Raw genomic sequence first — 17,244 nt, forward strand, 5'->3', positions numbered from 1 at the left:
GTGTTGGTTCAAGGTCACAATACAGTAAATCAAACAGTCTTATATAAGTGCCTGCATTAGTACAGCTTTGTTAAGCTTCTATTTGCAGTGCCGCATATGCAAAATGGCCACTTTTGAGTGTAAAACATTCTACAACTTGCTTAAAGTTAATCTGTAATTTTAATTCAAAGCTCATTTGTTCAAAATTTGTGATCCCCCATGTTGCGAAAACATCTGCTGAGGGTATAGTCAATTTGGAATGGCTGGTTTTGTGGGTGTAAAGGGAAAAGTGTGGGACGACCAAAAGTGTCTGAAGAGGATGTTGACATTTTCTCTTCAGTCCTAAGAAATCTGTTTGGAAAACAAGTCTTGGACTTCCTGTGGCAAAGACAACAGTGTGGAAGGTTTTAAGAATATATTTAAACATGTATCCATACCAGTTTGTTCATATCTGATGGTATACATTGTCAAAGAGGTTTCCTAAAATTAAATATTTTCTGCACTGTGTCTCCTTATGAAGAGTGTGTTTTTTTTCACTGAAGCTACCGTAACTTGGGTGGCATATCTGGATATGTTAAAAGAAAGTCTCTCTTCCTGTTTAGAAGGTGAACCTGAGAACTTCATTTGGCAACAGGATGGAGCCCCTCCCCATTGGAATATCTCTGTATGAGATTGGTTGAATGTTGATATACCTGACCATTGGATTGGTCATAGTTGTCCCACTGGCCTCCATGCTCACCTGACCTCATACCATACAATTTTTTTGTTCCTTTGATGCTATATAAGGGGCAGCCAAATAAAAAGTAGACAAATGGAAAAAGTAAGTAAACTGTTAATAAGTTTATCCCACTGTGAGACAAGACAATCAGTACCATCATGGAAAAATGTTTGAAGTTGCCTACAGAACTCTTGATTGTTCCCATCATGTTCCAAAATTTTTGAGGTGATTCTAGTATAGTATCTCACCTTGGCAACTGGGTTTCAGAAGAGTTGCTCTCTTGAGAAAATCGTTTACATGTTTGTTAACCAAATTTTACAAGCATTAAGTAATAAAGTAGTGCCAGTTGGTATTTTCCTCAACCTGTCTAAAGCATTTGACTGTATGAATCACAGTTTTCTCCTAGATAAATTGAAATTTTATAGGATTGATGGCGTAGCCAACCAATGCGTGATATTGTATGTAGCCAGAACAGTACAGAAACTTATACTGTTATTCTGACTGGGGAGAAATCGCATAGGGTGTTCCCCCAAGGCTCAGTCTTGGGTCCTATGCTGTTCGTCATATATGTAAGCAGTTTTCCATCTAATATATAACAGGTGGAATTAGTTCTTTTTGCAGATGACACTAGTATTGTTTATCAGTCCAAGCATATCTTAGGAAACATACAAATGGTAAACAATGTTTTAAAAAGCATGATTGACTGGTTTTCTGGAATGGTTTTGCCCTCAATTTTATAGACACGCAACATATTCAGTTCTGCACAACTAGGGATACCACATCAGTGGTGAGTGTAAAACATTTGAGGAAATAATAAATACGAATTTCAAAGTGCTTAGTTGTCCATATTGATGGGAATTTAAACTGGAAAAAGACCATTTTAGAACCCATGAAGTAAATCAGTTGAGCCATATTTGCACTTCGAATCAGCAAATTTTGGGGAGAGACAAATTAATAAGTTGGTGTATTTTGTCTATTTTCATTCAACAATGTCATATGGGAAAACATACTGGGGTAACAAAGCTTAAAACTGGGCTGTAAGAATAGTATGTAGGGCTTACCAACAATCATCTGTTTGAGGGGTTGGGCATTCTGACTATTGCTTCACAGTATATTTATTCTCTCATGAAGTTTGTTGTAAATAATCCACTACAGTTCAAAGGAACAATAATGTACAGGGGCTGCCCAGAAAGTAATGCACCACATTTTTTTTTCCTCAACCAAAAACGATGCTACGAAATGAAACGATATGTATGTATTATTTGAAGTTTCATGAGTGAGCGTGCCAAATTTATGTCACTTCCGACAGATAGCATACTTGCAGGACAGTTTCAAAGTTGCATTTGTAAGTGATGTGCGTTACAAGCAACGTGCCGTCATTGAATCTCTCATTGTAGAGAAAAAAACTGTGGGGAATATTCACAGATACTTGTACAAAGTCTACGGAGAATCTGCTGTCGACAGAAGTACAGTTAGTCACTGGGCATGAAGGGTGAGGTCATCAGAAGGCAGTTTGTGGAGCTCCACAATTTGCAGCAATCGGTGAGGCTGTCCATGGCTGTCACACCTGACATGTCGCAGCAAGCTGATGTCATTTGTGAGGATAGACGCATTATGACTCAGCAGTTGGTGCTGCATCTGTCAACCAGCAACAGAAGTGCGGATGCAATTATCCACACTCTTGGATATTCAAAAGTGTGTGCAGGATGGGTCGCACTGTGCCTTTGACGGTGGATCACAAAACCCACAGAAAAGACATTTGTCTTGATTTGTTGCAACGTTTTGAAGCTGAGGGGGGACGCATTTTTGTTCCTGATTGTGACAGGTGATGGAATGGTGCCATTCCTACTCCCCACAGAAGAAAAAATTCGAAGCAACTGCTTCCACTGGTAAGGTCTTGATCACCGTGTCCTGGGACTGTTAAGGTGTGATTTTCATTGATGTGATGCTCAAGAGGTAGTACCATTAATTCAGAAGCATATTTCAACATGTTAACAAAACGCAAGACGCGCTTCCGGCGACTTTGGTGTTACAGCAACCCACGAGATATTCTGCTGCAACATGATAAAGCTTGGCCCCACACAAGTCTGAGGACTACTGAACACATCGCAAAACGGGATTGGACAGTGTTACCCCATCCACCTTACAGCCTTGACCCAGCCCCCTCGGACTTCCGATTGTTTGGGCCATTAAAGGATTCCATTTGTGGAAGACATTTTGAGGACGATGAGATGGTGATTCACACAGTGAAGCACTGGCTCCGCCACCAGGAAAAGAATTGGTACCGACAGGGCACACATGCCCTTGTTTTGTTCTGGAGGAAGGCCGCAAAATGGGATGGAGATTACGTGGGAAAGTAGGGTGTGTAGATAAAACACCATTATTTCATGTGTGTAAGTCTTATTATGTTCAATAAAGAATTGTTGAAGAAAAAAAAGGTGGTGCATCACTTTCTGGGTGACCCTCGTTCATAATTACAATAGAAGAAGGAAGAGTGACATTCATTACTCCACATTAAGGTCGGCACAGAAAGAGTGACTAATGCTACAACTAAATTTTCTGGTCACTTACCCACTGATATAGATTGTCATACCAGACAGTAAAACATTGTGAACGTGATAAGTTCAGGAATGTGGAATTCTTTTGTTTACCACATTCACGAGATTGCTGTCAATGGCAGTAGGTCATGTGGTATCTGGTAATTCACTATCGACAGTTTCTCTCTTGAGACTGATTTTATCATATAGTGATCTGAGTCATAATTTGATCCTGTGTGGCTTTGTGCCTCTATAGGCACAGTGGAGTGGTGGGCATTTGCTAAAATAAGGTTAATATGGTTGGCTATTCCACTGACTGCCGACTTCCATGTACCAGGATGAATCCTTATATGTGGGAAGTATGTACACTCAATTATAATATTACTCCCTGCTGCAAATTGGCATAGTATATTTCCATTCTTGTTCTTTTCTTTGTGCAATGAGTATTTTCCGGAGAGTCTCTGTTTATGTTACGCAAATGATAGAGCATAGCAATTGGTCATTCTTTTTTGCAGGTTTTATTTTGCAAACCCAGATTTTGGCTACAACGTGGCACCACACAAAACTGGCGCTAATAGCATAGGCACGTAGGGAACACACATGACACAGACACTTAAGTCCACGGTATTGGTGATAAGTTGAGAAAACCGTCCCGAAACACATGTGGTACAAAACGCTACTGTTTCCTGCGCATGTACCCCAACATCAGTATGGGATAAGATCACCACGCACATGTACACAGGCTGCACAACGGGTTGGCATACTCTGGATCGGGTGGTCGAGCAGCTGCGGGGGTATAGCCTCCCATTCTTGCACCAGTGCATCTCGGCGCTACTGAAGTGCCATAGGGGTTTGGAGAAGTTCAGTGATACATCGACTGAAAGCATCCCAGACGTGCACGATGGGGTTTAGGTCTGGAGAACAGGCAGGCCACTCCATTCACCTGATATCTTTTATTTCAAGGTACTCCTCCACGATGGCAGCTCAGTGGGGCCGTGCATTGTCATCCATCAGCAGGAAGGTGGGGGACCCACTGCATCCCTGAAAAGGCGGACATACATGTGCAAAAAGATGTTCCGATACACCTGACCTGTTACAGTTCTTCTGTCAAAGACATGCACTAATCATAATACCACCCCACACTATCAAACCACGACCTCCATACAGGTCCCTTTCAAGGACTTAATGGGTTGGTATCTGGTTCCTGGATCACGCCAAATGAAAACTCGACGAGAATCACTGATCAGACTATACCTGGACTCGTCCAAGAACATAATCTGGGACCATTGTTCCAATCACCATGTACTGTGTTCTTGACACCAGGCTTAACGGGCTCTCTTGTGACCAGGGGTCAGTGGACTGCACCTTGCAGGTCTCTGGGCGAATAAACCATGTTTGTTCAGTCGTCTGGAGACAACTGTTCCAGTGGCTGCGGTAAGGTCCCGAGCAAGACTACTTGCAGTACTCCGTGGCCGTCTTCAGGAACTGATGGGTGAGATATCGGTCTTCTTATGGTGTTGTACACTGTGGACGTTCCGTACTGTAGCGCCTGCACACGTTTCCTGTCTGCTGGAGTTGTTTCCATAATCTTGAGATCACACTTAGTGGAGCACGGAGGGCCTGTGGTATAACCTGCTGTGTTTGCCCAGCCTCCAGTTGCCCTAGTATTCTACCCCTCATAACGTCATCAATATGTGTTCTTTGAGCCATTTTCAACACACGGTCACCATTAGCACATCTGAAGAAGTCTGTGCACTTACTCGCTGCTCCGTACTGTGACATGCACCGTCACACCTCTGCGTATGTGGACTGCTGCCAGTGCCACTGTGCGACGACTGCATGTCAAATGCACTGCACGGTTGTACTCCGAGGTGATTTAAACCCGCAAACCGCCCACTAGAGCGTTGTTTTACCATGTATAAGCATTATCCTTAATTTATGAGCATGAGTGTACGTGGTCAGGCGATACTATAAATACTCGATGCATAACCTTAATGGCTTATACATTAGATTACATACCACTATTTTCTAGTCTCAATGCATGTCAGTTCCCTGTTGTTCGGGCATCAGTCACAGTTCTTTGAATACTACTGTATAATGGTGGGAGGCTATGTAGGGAACACACAGTTGGCTGTATGGCACCCTGTATATGAACTACGTAATATATCACACTTACGGAAAGCAGTTATGGTCTCCAGTAAAAAAACTTCAAATTTACCATAGGAATTACATAAAATAAAATATAAGTAAAATTATTTACGTTGCTGTCCGACTTATTTCCACATTTGCCAGTAAACACAGAAAATATAAAAAAATTACAGGTTAACTCCTTGTGAGTCAGTTGGTTTGTTATTCTTTAAAACACATATGTAACATCAGATGGGTAAAACATTTTTTAAATGTATTTAGAAGACACAAGGAGGCACATGCTGCATGCTGCAACTATTGGAATTGATTTGATTTAAATATTTTAATCTTTCGTACTGTTTTTCTCTTTATTTAAACATCATGACGGGTATGTTGATCCTCTCATTCACGGAATAGTTCATAAATGGTGGCAAATATCAGCAAGATGGATAGTTGGTGCAACTTGGCATTCTATTACAGATGTAGAGAGTACTAGTCTCTGTGTCACTTCAGATATTTAATTATAAATACAATAAAACCAATATTCTGAATTGCTGTTATTAACTATGTACATGCATCTAAACTAACATACCATGGAGAAAGTTCTGTATGTTCAATGTTATAATCATCGCACTCCTACAGTATTATGTTAATGGTTGCTACATATTGGCAAGATTTTAGGAACCCCTTTGTTCCCCATGAGTCAAACCTTACACCTTTTCCTAGCAATAAGTTTCCAACTGTTCCCAGAACAGTCATTTTCCATAGTGACCTGATCATTAATCAGGTTGGAGTCGGCATTTATGTTTATACTCGGTCCTCGCAATTTTTATGTTAAAATTTTCTACAACTAACATTAAATCATAATTATGTATTTTCAGTATCTCCGTAGAACTGTTCTTACACTATATCCTCCTTTTCCTCTGTTGGTGTATGTGGATTTGCTATTGATATGTTCCTAAATTTCTCTCCTATTCTAAGTCTGCACATTCTTTCATTAATGGATTCAAATTCTAATAAGATTTCCCTAGCTTCCTTGCTTATTTCAAACATTGTTCCAAATTGGCCTGTGCTTTCCTCTTGCCCACTATGTATAAATGAGTACTCTTGTTCGTCAGTCTGTCCATTTCCTCTCCATCTTATTTCCAGTAGCCCTACATCATTATAATTAAATTTTAAGAGTTCATTGCCTAATTATTTCCTTTTTCCAGGCTGAAGTGTTGCCCTCAGATTCCAGTTGCTATTTTCAATTCCTTCATTCTTTTTCTTTGTAAGGGTTGTGATATTTACTTTCCATCCAGTACCCAAGGCTTCTGTTGAATTTTCGTGATTGGCATTTTTTATTGTATGGGGTTATTGAACCAGTGACCAGCACCTAGTCTGAAGTACCAGGATTTGTATCAGGTTTACCCTTTTAGGGAAGCTGGTTTCACCATGCCTCTAGAGCCCTCCTATGTTGTGGGACACAATTTGTCTGGTTCCTCTGTCAAAACCACCCCAGTTTTGACGACCTTGCCAGTAGCTGTGCTACTGCCGGCACAGCCACTGACCAAAGAGAGAGATGGTAGATGAACAATTTAATTCTTTCCTGAAAATATCATTGCATCACTCCTTTCCAGATAGGGCTCGTACACTGTCAAGTGATTTCTGCCAGTTGGGTAAAGTAGATATTTGCACACTTTGCCACCTTTTGCCTAACTGTGATTGTTTAAAAATTTATTTTGGAGGAATAGATTATGTTGCAAAATGGCAGCTGACAGCCACACAAGTTACGGCACTGACAAGCTTCTGAAATAGCTGGTTTGGTTTTCTTCAGAGTGTCTGCAGTTTGGGTCCACCATTAGTTAAAATCATCTACAGGTTATTTGTACACTGATTTTGAGAATGAAAGTGAAAGAAAATGAAAGCTTAAAGTTCAGAAATTGGAAGCTGTTGAATTCTGCCCTTTGCTATACTGTAACAGTATTGTAAACCATGATACATATAAAATATATTGATTCAAGGAACTCAAATTCTTCATAAAAACGGCACAAAAGTGGAAATAAATTGCTGAATTATGAATTACAAAGCAGCTTTGAAGACTTCATCCTAAAGATTCCCTATAGTGGAATACCTGTTTCATTAACAATATAAATGCTTGGTAAATTCACGAGCCCCCTTTTTTTATTTTTTGTTTTAATGAATAAAATCATTATGAATCTCTTGTGTATTTTCCTGTGATTTCTGTAAGAAAAATCCTCTTTATTTACATGTATCATAATGTAAATGAAATGATTAAAGTATAGTAATGTGTGTATTAAAGTGTTATTTCTATGCTAATTCCAGTAAGTGGTATTTTTTGTTTTGTGTATTGCTCTGTTCCAAAAAAGAATGTGTAAGTTGAAGTTTATTTCACTTAGTATAAGATAGATGAATGCACAAAATGTATTGGAGTGCAGTAAATTTTCGGGGCAGAATCAGTGAAAATTTGTTACCCAACTTTGTCACACCCATTGACAACAAAACCCTAACTGGTTACACCAAATATAATCAAACAAAGTAATCTCTATGTAGTAGGAAGGCACCTGATTGTGGCAATGTTCTGCCAACACATTGTGCCAAACTAAATACTGACATTAAAATGGAATTTAAACATATGTGCTAAAAAATTCTACAGCAGTCATCCTGTATCTGTATGTGGGTCAGTTCTCAACAACATTTGCGTGAAATGAATCTAAATTCTTCTTAATTTCTCATCATTTCTGGTCAATCGTCTTAATGGACATTGTACCCTACACTCATACATTGTAAATATTTGTATAACTTTTTCTTCTTGAAGATATCTGGATTAACATAAGATTGTTTACACACTAGGTCAGGCGCTCAGAATTTCTGGAACAACAACTCTGTCTGCAATTTGGAGGAGATTCTTTACCACGGATTATCTGTTACTCAAAAACGAGTGAAGATTCCGCTGTGCAGACCTGGATTACTTCACTGCTTGAAGATGATCAACTTGGAGATAATTATTTCCCGTTTGTTCCAAGGAAACTGAATTTTTCTAGTAAATTATATCACTGAAGTAGCTCGACCAGCTTTGTACATGAGTTTGAGGTCTTGTGAAGACAGCTAGGCAGGATGCATGAGAGCAACAATGTTTATTTGAGGTGGAGTAAACATCAAGCTACTTTGGTGTCTGTTTTTGATGGTCTGTTGGACAGTGAGAAGTTAACAGACTGCACAGTCAGTGCTGAGGGGCATCATTTAAGAGCACATAAGATAATTCTCTCGGCCTGTAGTCCATATTTTGATGAACTGTTCTCTGAAAACTGTGAAAAGCACCCAATTATTATTCTGCATGATGTAAAATACAATGTGCTTAAGGCTTTGCTGGACTTTATGTACCGTGGTGAACTAAATGTTCCGCAAGAGCAGCTTAGTGATATTCTTAAACTCTCGGATTCCCTTCGGGTAAGGGGACTGTCTGGCAGTGGGTGTGTGAACAATGTCGACATGCAGAAAAGAAGTGAAAGAAATGCAAGATCAGTGTCTCCAGGATCACACTCATCGCAACCTGCATCTGTGTCATGCTTTACCTCGGTTCAGAATGAGCGAGGAGAACACATGCAGTCATTTAGAGAAAGCCCTCCATGTGTGTCGTCCCAAGGAGGAGGTTCTGTGGAAGTGGACTCCATTTCTAAAGCTGTTCAAAAGGCCAGAAAAAATATCAATCACACTGGTGCTGATGAGAGAACAGCTCAAAATGCGTTTGAAGTCATTACCCCTGATGTTGATAGTGTGGATAAACTTCCATCTCAAAAGCAATTACTGGCCACAACCCCTAACTCAACTGGTGGACCAGTTGCCAGCTCATCTCAGGTGCTAAAAACCTTGCTGCCTGTAAGCAACACCACTGTATGTTCGTCACCATACACTCTGATTCCTCATCAGTCTTCATGTAGTGAGTTGAAAAACTCTAGTGGGGAAATGACCATTGCGAAAAATGAACGGTTTCTGATACCGGAAGCAGTATTACCTGATGAAACGTCAGAAAGTCTGAGTGCACACCAGGTAGAGGTATCTCTAGAAACAAAAGCAGAGGCCCTTGAGACTAATGTGGAAATTGTAGAAGACCTTACTCTCGATGAGGATGATGATTATGCTGGTGCCGGTGATTATCGTGATGTTTGTAACAGTGTTGAAGTTGACATTGGGGAAGTCACGAGACCGAGTGAAGATCTTACATACGAAGAGATTTTTTGCGCTCAGGAAGTTAATAATACGTGTTCACCGTTTGGCAGTGTTGATTTGAGTAACGTGTCTCTGTCAGCATCTCAGATAGTATTACGTAATCGGTTTATTTGTCATTCTTGTGGGAAGTCTTACCAGCATCAATCAGGGCTGTGGAGACATGCGAAGTTTCAGTGTGGCAAAGAACCGCAGTTTCAGTGTCCTCGCTGCAATTATCGCTGTGCTAGGAGTGATCATTTAAAAAAACATATGGCTTCTCTTCGTTGCCAGCTGCAGAAAAAATATGCTCTTTTTGGAGGGGATGTGTAATAAGAGCCTAACACAAAGAAAGGGGCAAATGGTGTCAAGTGACTTCCTAGTCTTTAGTGAGGACTTTTTGTGAGGGATTTGTGTCATCCGTGGAAGTATGTTGTGTAAGTTGCATGAAGCAGTGATTACTTTGCACTGTGTGGGCAGAAATTATACTTGTGTAAATTGTAGTTGGTATGAGTATATTTTAAATTTATGTGGAAATTTGGCAATGTCAATGTCAATGTCATTGAAGTCCTGGTTTGCTTTGCGAAACAGATGACTTGTGATGTGATGTGATGTGATGTAGTAATTGCGTCAGTGAAGGTCACCTATTGTCATCAGTTATGTTGTTTGTCATGAACAGAAAATTGTTTGTGCAGTGAAGACCTTAATTATGTGAGTGCACATCAAGAATTGTTGATATGAATGTATTACAGAATTCTAACAGTTGTAATATCCCCTTGAAGTACCAGCTGATAATTATACCAACACCTATAATTTCTTGACATATTCCTCCAGATTAATTCTGACTGTCCACTCTGTTTCTTCTCATTTCCTCCTTAAACTTCTCCAACTTTCCCACTTGTAACAGTGTTCATCACTCAATAGTCATGTTCATAATCCTCCTTATCTTCCTTGTTTCATTGTGGTCTCTCTCAGCATATCCCTCGTGAATGTCCGAACAGGACTCATCGTGCTGTGTATGCATCTATCAGTGTTGTGAAAGATAATGATCTCAGTTTGTATTTGTATGTGTTGCACTGTGTGATTAGCTGCTTTATTACTGAAACTTCCTGGCAGATTAAAACTGTGTGCCCGACTGAGACTCGAACTCGGGACCTTTGCCTTTCGCGGGCAAGTACTCTACCAACTGAGCTACCGAAGCACGACTCACGTCCGGTACTCACAGCTTTACTTCTGCCAGTATCCGTCTCCTACCTTACCTGCGAAAGGCAAAGGTCCCGAGTTCGAGTCTCGGTCGGGCACATAGTTTTAATCTGCCAGTAAGTTTCATATCAGCGCACACTCCACTGCAGAGTGAAAATCTCATTCTGCTTTATTACTATTTATTTCACAGTATGTTGACATATGCCTAAATTTCAGTTTTAGAGAACCCTACAGTATTTTAAAGATTTTTTCAGAAATAATGTATTGTGAAAACCTTAACGTTGTGGTCATTATACCAAAAATAAAATACAAGTGATATTTTATTTTAACAAGAGTCCTGTATTTCAAGTAAACAGATAAACAAACTTTTTATGTCTGGCTACACTATTGGCGATGAACACTGGGGACAGATATAATGGAGACAGCTATAAATCACCTCAGGATGTGTGGAGCAGTTTATAATAGATGTACCACATAAAACTGATTGTGGATTAATGACGGGGGCCAGTGTGCTTGCCAGCCTGGATTTGATTTTAGCCAATTTCCCTTGTTTTCACGTGGGACAACACTAGAAACAGCGAGATGGGGTCCACAAATTATGTTCTTGTGGACCTCCAATATAGATAAATGATGTATGCTGGATCAACATGTTGAAGATGAAGTGCAAATGTAGCTGAGGCGAGAATGCTGTGTTCAAAACACCGAACCTGAGTATATCACAAGCCACAACTTTGCGAGTTAGGCACCTGCCACTCGAAAACTGGACTCACTTCATATGAGGGCAGTATACAGACGTCTTGCTACCTATTCCTTGGCAGGTGCTGCCTTCTGTCAATTTATTGAAATATTTAGAAATAAATATTAGCTAATGTAACAGCTGCTCTTGCAGATTTCTGAGCCAAACTAATGGCAATAACTTAATTTCATGAGGTTTTGAATTTCACTGTAATTCTGCTAGAAATATATCACATTTGCTGAATGAACGAGAAATTTTGGAAGCTCAAGAGGATGAAGTTGCTCAAGCAATTTGTAATCTATCAAAGAAATAAAGGAAATATGAACAATAAATCTTGAAGTGTGGCATTTTTTGTATGTATTGGTCTTGAAGGTATATCAATTATGTATGTACCAGTAACACTTTAAATAATGGTATAAATGGCCAGTTTTCCAGACCTGACATTCTTCTGAGTGGGCCAGTCTCCATAGTGTTAACGTGACCTGTTGCATAAAATAAAAGCAGGAGTAATGTGGTATTTTAATAAAATCGAACATTTGCTAAGACTCGTATATACAACTACTTTCGAAATATGTATAAAGTCAACTCGTACTACATTACTCATAATTTCATCTTGCAAATGCACTCGAGCAAATTGTCCTGCCAGATTAGACCTGTTTATTGTACCGGACCAGGGCTTGAACTTGAGACCTCTTCCTCTCACTGGCACGTGCACTACCGAATGAGCTATCTGAGTACAGATCACGAAATGCTCTCTGCTTGACTCCTATCGTTACTTCATTTCTTACCATGAAGACTTCCCAGATTCGTGGCAGTTTAATCTGCCGTGAAGGTTCAGATCAGCACGCTCCGTGCTGTAGAGTGGAAATCCATTGTGGAACTTTTTCTTCCTGCATTTACAGATGTTTCCTCACAGCCTCTCAGTACTTTATCAGACTTTCTTGATGTATTTTCTCATGCTCTTCTCACGAATCTTAGAGATTAACCCTCTCAGTTCCCGCCTCCTCTCCATTTACCAATTTTTCGTGGTGTTTCTTAAAGTTCTCCATGTAGTCCAGTACACTCCTTCAGTTTTTCCTCCTGTTTGTGACATCATGTTGCCCACCCCTCTTTTTCACTTTACAGAAATTTATGCCTCGATGCTGCTACACATATTAGAAATTCGAAAATACAATTAAATACAAGCACATTGACATTATATTATTGGGTGGAGTCAGCACAGGGATTGGTCTACTGTCTTTTTGTTGCCACAATTACTGTGATCTGATTCTTTGGAAAGGTGGAAGTAGAGGGTTGGGAGCATGAAAAATAGGCTTTGATTTAGTGATGCGTGTTTTCCTTCGATTAATAAAATAAATTTGTTCAACTTTTGGTTATGTAGCAAACATTACTTCAATTTTTGACAAGTTAGCACACCACACTGTATTTTTGTTGTGCATAAAATACACCAATAAGGAGTATATTTAATAATGTGAGAATTCTTTGGTTTTTTGGAGAGAGAGAGAGAGAGAGAGAGAGAGAGAGAGAGAGAGAGAGAGAGTTATTTATTGAACCCATTACAATTTAAAATTGTATTTGTACATATGAGCTTAATATAACAACAACATAGTATGGTTCGTTAAGGAAATGCATTAATTGCCTTTTTAAATACACTGTTTTTAGTTGTCTGTTTCATTTCCTTGCACTGTTCAGTATATAGTTTGATTCCCTGGTAAAAAGTACTTTTATGATTTTAAAAAATCTTATTCCCTCTTCTTTTGTCTTTTCTTAACTGTAGCTGTTGTACATAATAGCAAGATAACATTCTGGTGAATAATTATTGCCCTATCAATGTAGCTTCAAAATTCAAGAATAACATCATTCATTACACATTTATGGAAATCCATGATGTCTGTGGTGCATCTTCTTGTATGTCAGTTGAACTGAGCAGTTTTCTTGTGTAACTAATGTTGAGTAATGCACTGATAATGTTATAATACTTTTCTGCAAGGGGTTAGCACAAGTGTGTAAAATAAATTCACTGATAATGCGCTGCAAATCTACATGTGTTCCATTTGTAGTAATATTCAGCAATGTAATTAATTATACATTTTTTGTGTATGTGCATACTGATATCACAGTTCCTGAGGTTCATGAAAATTTCTGGTTTCCTGAATGATAGTGTCAGATATGCAGTTGATAAAGAAGGGCACTTACCATATATATCATATAACAGATAATTCTATAAACTACAACTTGGGTCAATTAACAGTGACATTTAGGTAAAATGACCCTACAATTCTGTGTGCTTCGTAATTTGTAATAATTTCTCATGGAATTTTTCTTTTTATAATTACCCTGCTGTACCCTGCACTTGTGTGTTAGAAATATATATTGGCTTGAAGATAAAACTGGAGTAATGTAAGATACCAAAATGAATTTTCGCTTTGTAGTGTGCACAGATATGAAACTACCTGGCAAATTAAAAAATTGTGTGCTAGCCAAAGACTCAGACTCGGGACCTTTTCCTTTTGTGGGCAGTTGCTCTACTGCTAGAGCTACCAAAGCGCGACTCACAACCTGTCCTCACAGCTTTACTTCTGCCAGTACATGACCTTGTGCCTTCCAAATTTCATAGAAGTACTCCCTGGGGAACTTGTTGGACTAAATCCTGGAGGAAACGATATTGCCAAGACATCACACACTCTGTTTTAGAGTGAAAACAGATTCTGGAAACAGTCCCCCAGGCTGTAGGTAAGCCATTTCTTGAGATCATCATCCTTTCATCCACGAGTGCTATTCCCACAAGTTTCGTGGGAGAACTTCTGTGAAGTTTGGAAGGTAGGAGACGAGGTACTGGCAGAAGTACACCTGAGAGACGGGGTCGTGAGTCATGCTCGGGTAGCAGTTGGTAGAGCACTTGCCCATCAGTTTCCATCTGTCAAGAGGTGACATAAAATGGTTTAGACACTAAGTCAGGAACAACTGTACTTGCTATTAGGAGGAGAATCGTGCCATGGATTATCTGTTGTTCAAACAAGTGAAGATTCCATGTTGCAGAACTTGGAAAAAGATTAATTCAGTGTGTACAGATGATCAACTTGGAGATAATTATTTCCCTTTTGCTCCAAGGAAACTGAACATTCTTAGTCGTTATTGTAATAATAAAGCTAGCTTTATAAAAGAATGTGAAGTCTTGTGAAGAAAGATAGTCAGGATATATGAGAACAACATTGTTTGTTTGAGGTGGAATAAACATCGAGCTACTTTGGTGTCTGTTTTTGGACAGTGAAAAGTTAATGGACAGCACAATAAGTGCTTAGAGGAATCATTTAAGAGCAGATAAAATAAATCTCTTAGCCTGAAGTCCACAATTTGAGGATTTGTTCATTGACAACTATGAGAATAATTCAATTATTATTCTGCATATGATATGGTTAAAGCTTTGATGGATTGAATGTATCATTGTGAATTAAATATACCACAATAGGAGCTTAGCGGTGACGTTACCTGTTGGAGTCTCTTCATATAAGGGAGGCGTCACGCAATAGATGTGTAGATGATGTTGACATGCAGAGCGGTAGTGGGAGCAAGGTGCCATCAGTACCTCCAGAAATTCTGTAATCTGAACTTATTTCTGTGCCCTGCTTTACCTGAGATCAAAATGGCCCAGAAAGAAAGATGAAGTTATTTAGAGGATGCTCTCTAAATGGGTTATCTGAGTAAGTAGGTTCCATGTGATTTTCTTTGGTTCCAAAATCAGTTTCAAACCACAGGAAAATTATTAATCACACTAATTCTGATGATAGAGTAGGGTAAAATGCAATTGAAGATGTCGTTACTCCTTATACAGTGATAGTTAACCTCAAAGCTCATCAGCAAGTACTGCATACATCAAGTGACCAATCTGGTAGATTCGCTTTCAGTGTAACCACTCATCAATATGTGTGCAGTCATTTGCAGATCTCTGGTGCAACATTGTATTTTCACTCAAATGTTGCAGAAAAGGAACGGTTTCCAACTCCAGCACACTATTATCTCATCAGAAGCTGACAAATATTAGTGCATATATAGAAGGTATACCATTGGTGTTGTACGGGACAGAAATGCACTCATTGGTACAACAGTGTGTTCTTTTTGCTTTACTCTGGGAGGAGACCAAGTGGATACTGTAACACACAAAATATTAGTTCACTTTACTGTAATGTAGGTAAGAAGAATTTCTTAACTTTGTACAGTCCAGGTCAACAGGAATGTCATGAATATTTAAAACTGTCTCTCAACATTAACTGTCACACAATACGGACAAGATAAAAGTGTCTCACTCAGAGTACATTTAACATTAAGTTTGACATAGTGTTCTGCCTAATACATCAATCACACAGCTGGCTTACTAGATGATGATGATGATGATGATGATGATGATGATGATGTCATCTTACTTGATTGCAGACTGAGGTGAGCAGTACTGTACCTGGCTGTAAATATAAGAGCCGTTGCAGTGGCGCAGCAAAGAGTTTTGGGTGTTGCTCATTTGTTGATGTGGCTGGTAATGACTATTGTCTCTTGTGGTTGCATTGTAAAGTACCAACTTTGTTTTGGCACCTTCCCCTTTGGACGACACCACATTCTGCCCCCCCCCCCTCCCCACACACACACACACACACACACACACACACACACACACACACCCCTACACACCTTTTTCGTTTAGGGTGGGGGACTGAATGAAAATGCCGATGGGGAGAGTAGGAGTGTAGCTGTATTTGATGGCAGTTCCCTGCTCGTACCACGGCCACATTCTCAGATGTGAGTATCTCCCTCACTGCCAATACGGAGCCCTCCTGATGGTGGCCCACTTACTCCTAGACTGCTCTAATTTGGCTCCTTCGAGGTGACATCTTAATCTTCCTGATGTGCTACCTCTGGTTGACTTGGTGTTACGTTTTGCCCACAAAGGTGGTTTCAATTTGTCCCTACAAGGTAGAGCTTTTTGGCCCCATTGGGCACCTGTGGGGTTGGTAGGGCACCCCTCTCCGGCCCCCCAACCCCCCACACCCCAACACCCCCAAACGCCACACCCCCAACCCCCCCCACCTACCTACGCACACACCCATCAACGCACACACCCACCCACCCACCCACCCACCCACCCACCCACCCACCTTTCCTCGCCCTGTAGCTCAGCATGTCCTCTAGCCTTTTGACCTTCTTTCTCTCTCTCTCTCTCTCTCTCTCTTTCTCTCTCTCTCTCTCTCTCTCTCTCTCTCTTTTAAATTTCTTGGGATTAACACCTTGTCTTGACTGGCCTTTTAATGACTTGTCTGTGCTCTCTTCTTTATCTGCGATTTTATCCCTGTTTTTTGTGTTAGTTACTAAGGCTTTCCGTGATTTGCCTTCCACCTTCTTTGTGTGAATACTACTACTGGTTTGCCACTTAACAGATGAAGGGACTGATGGCCTTGCAGTTTAGTCCCTTTCACTCCAAACCAGCGCAATGTAATAATTCTGCTGGCATCTTCGTGTACTGTGGCAGGAAGTGCTAGGAGTACAGAATTTTTTTAAAGTTTATCCTGTGTTTTAGAGAAATGGAGTTTCTCCATATGACTTTTGAACATTCGAATGAACCGTTTTGCTTCATCTTTAGACCGAGAGAGAAAAGATACAGTAGTCAAATGGTGTATGCCTTTGGCATCACAAAACTGTTGAAGATGGAATGATGTAAATTGTGGTCCACTGTTAGAGACACTAACCTCAGG

The 17,244-nt window shown here is 39.9% G+C and overlaps 1 protein-coding gene across 18 annotated transcripts in view; it reads left to right on the top strand.

Moving 5' to 3' along the window:
* LOC126291625 (longitudinals lacking protein-like) overlaps positions 1–17,244 on the top strand; it is a 293,043-nt gene that overhangs the window by 51,013 nt on the left and 224,786 nt on the right. For 2 of the 18 annotated variants that reach the window (XM_049985190.1, XM_049985191.1), the window contains exon 3: positions 8,215–10,380. The exons of the other annotated variants lie outside the window; for them this stretch is intronic. In XM_049985190.1, the coding sequence (XP_049841147.1) occupies positions 8,479–9,900 (1,422 nt within the window). In that variant the 5' untranslated portion in view covers positions 8,215–8,478 and the 3' untranslated portion in view covers positions 9,901–10,380. Of the gene's footprint in view, positions 1–8,214; positions 10,381–17,244 lie in introns of those variants that run through there. 18 annotated transcript variants of the gene reach the window in all.

The sequence above is a fragment of the Schistocerca gregaria genome, chromosome 9, assembly GCF_023897955.1.
Source record: "Schistocerca gregaria isolate iqSchGreg1 chromosome 9, iqSchGreg1.2, whole genome shotgun sequence".
Classification (NCBI taxonomy): Eukaryota; Metazoa; Arthropoda; class Insecta; order Orthoptera; family Acrididae; genus Schistocerca; species Schistocerca gregaria.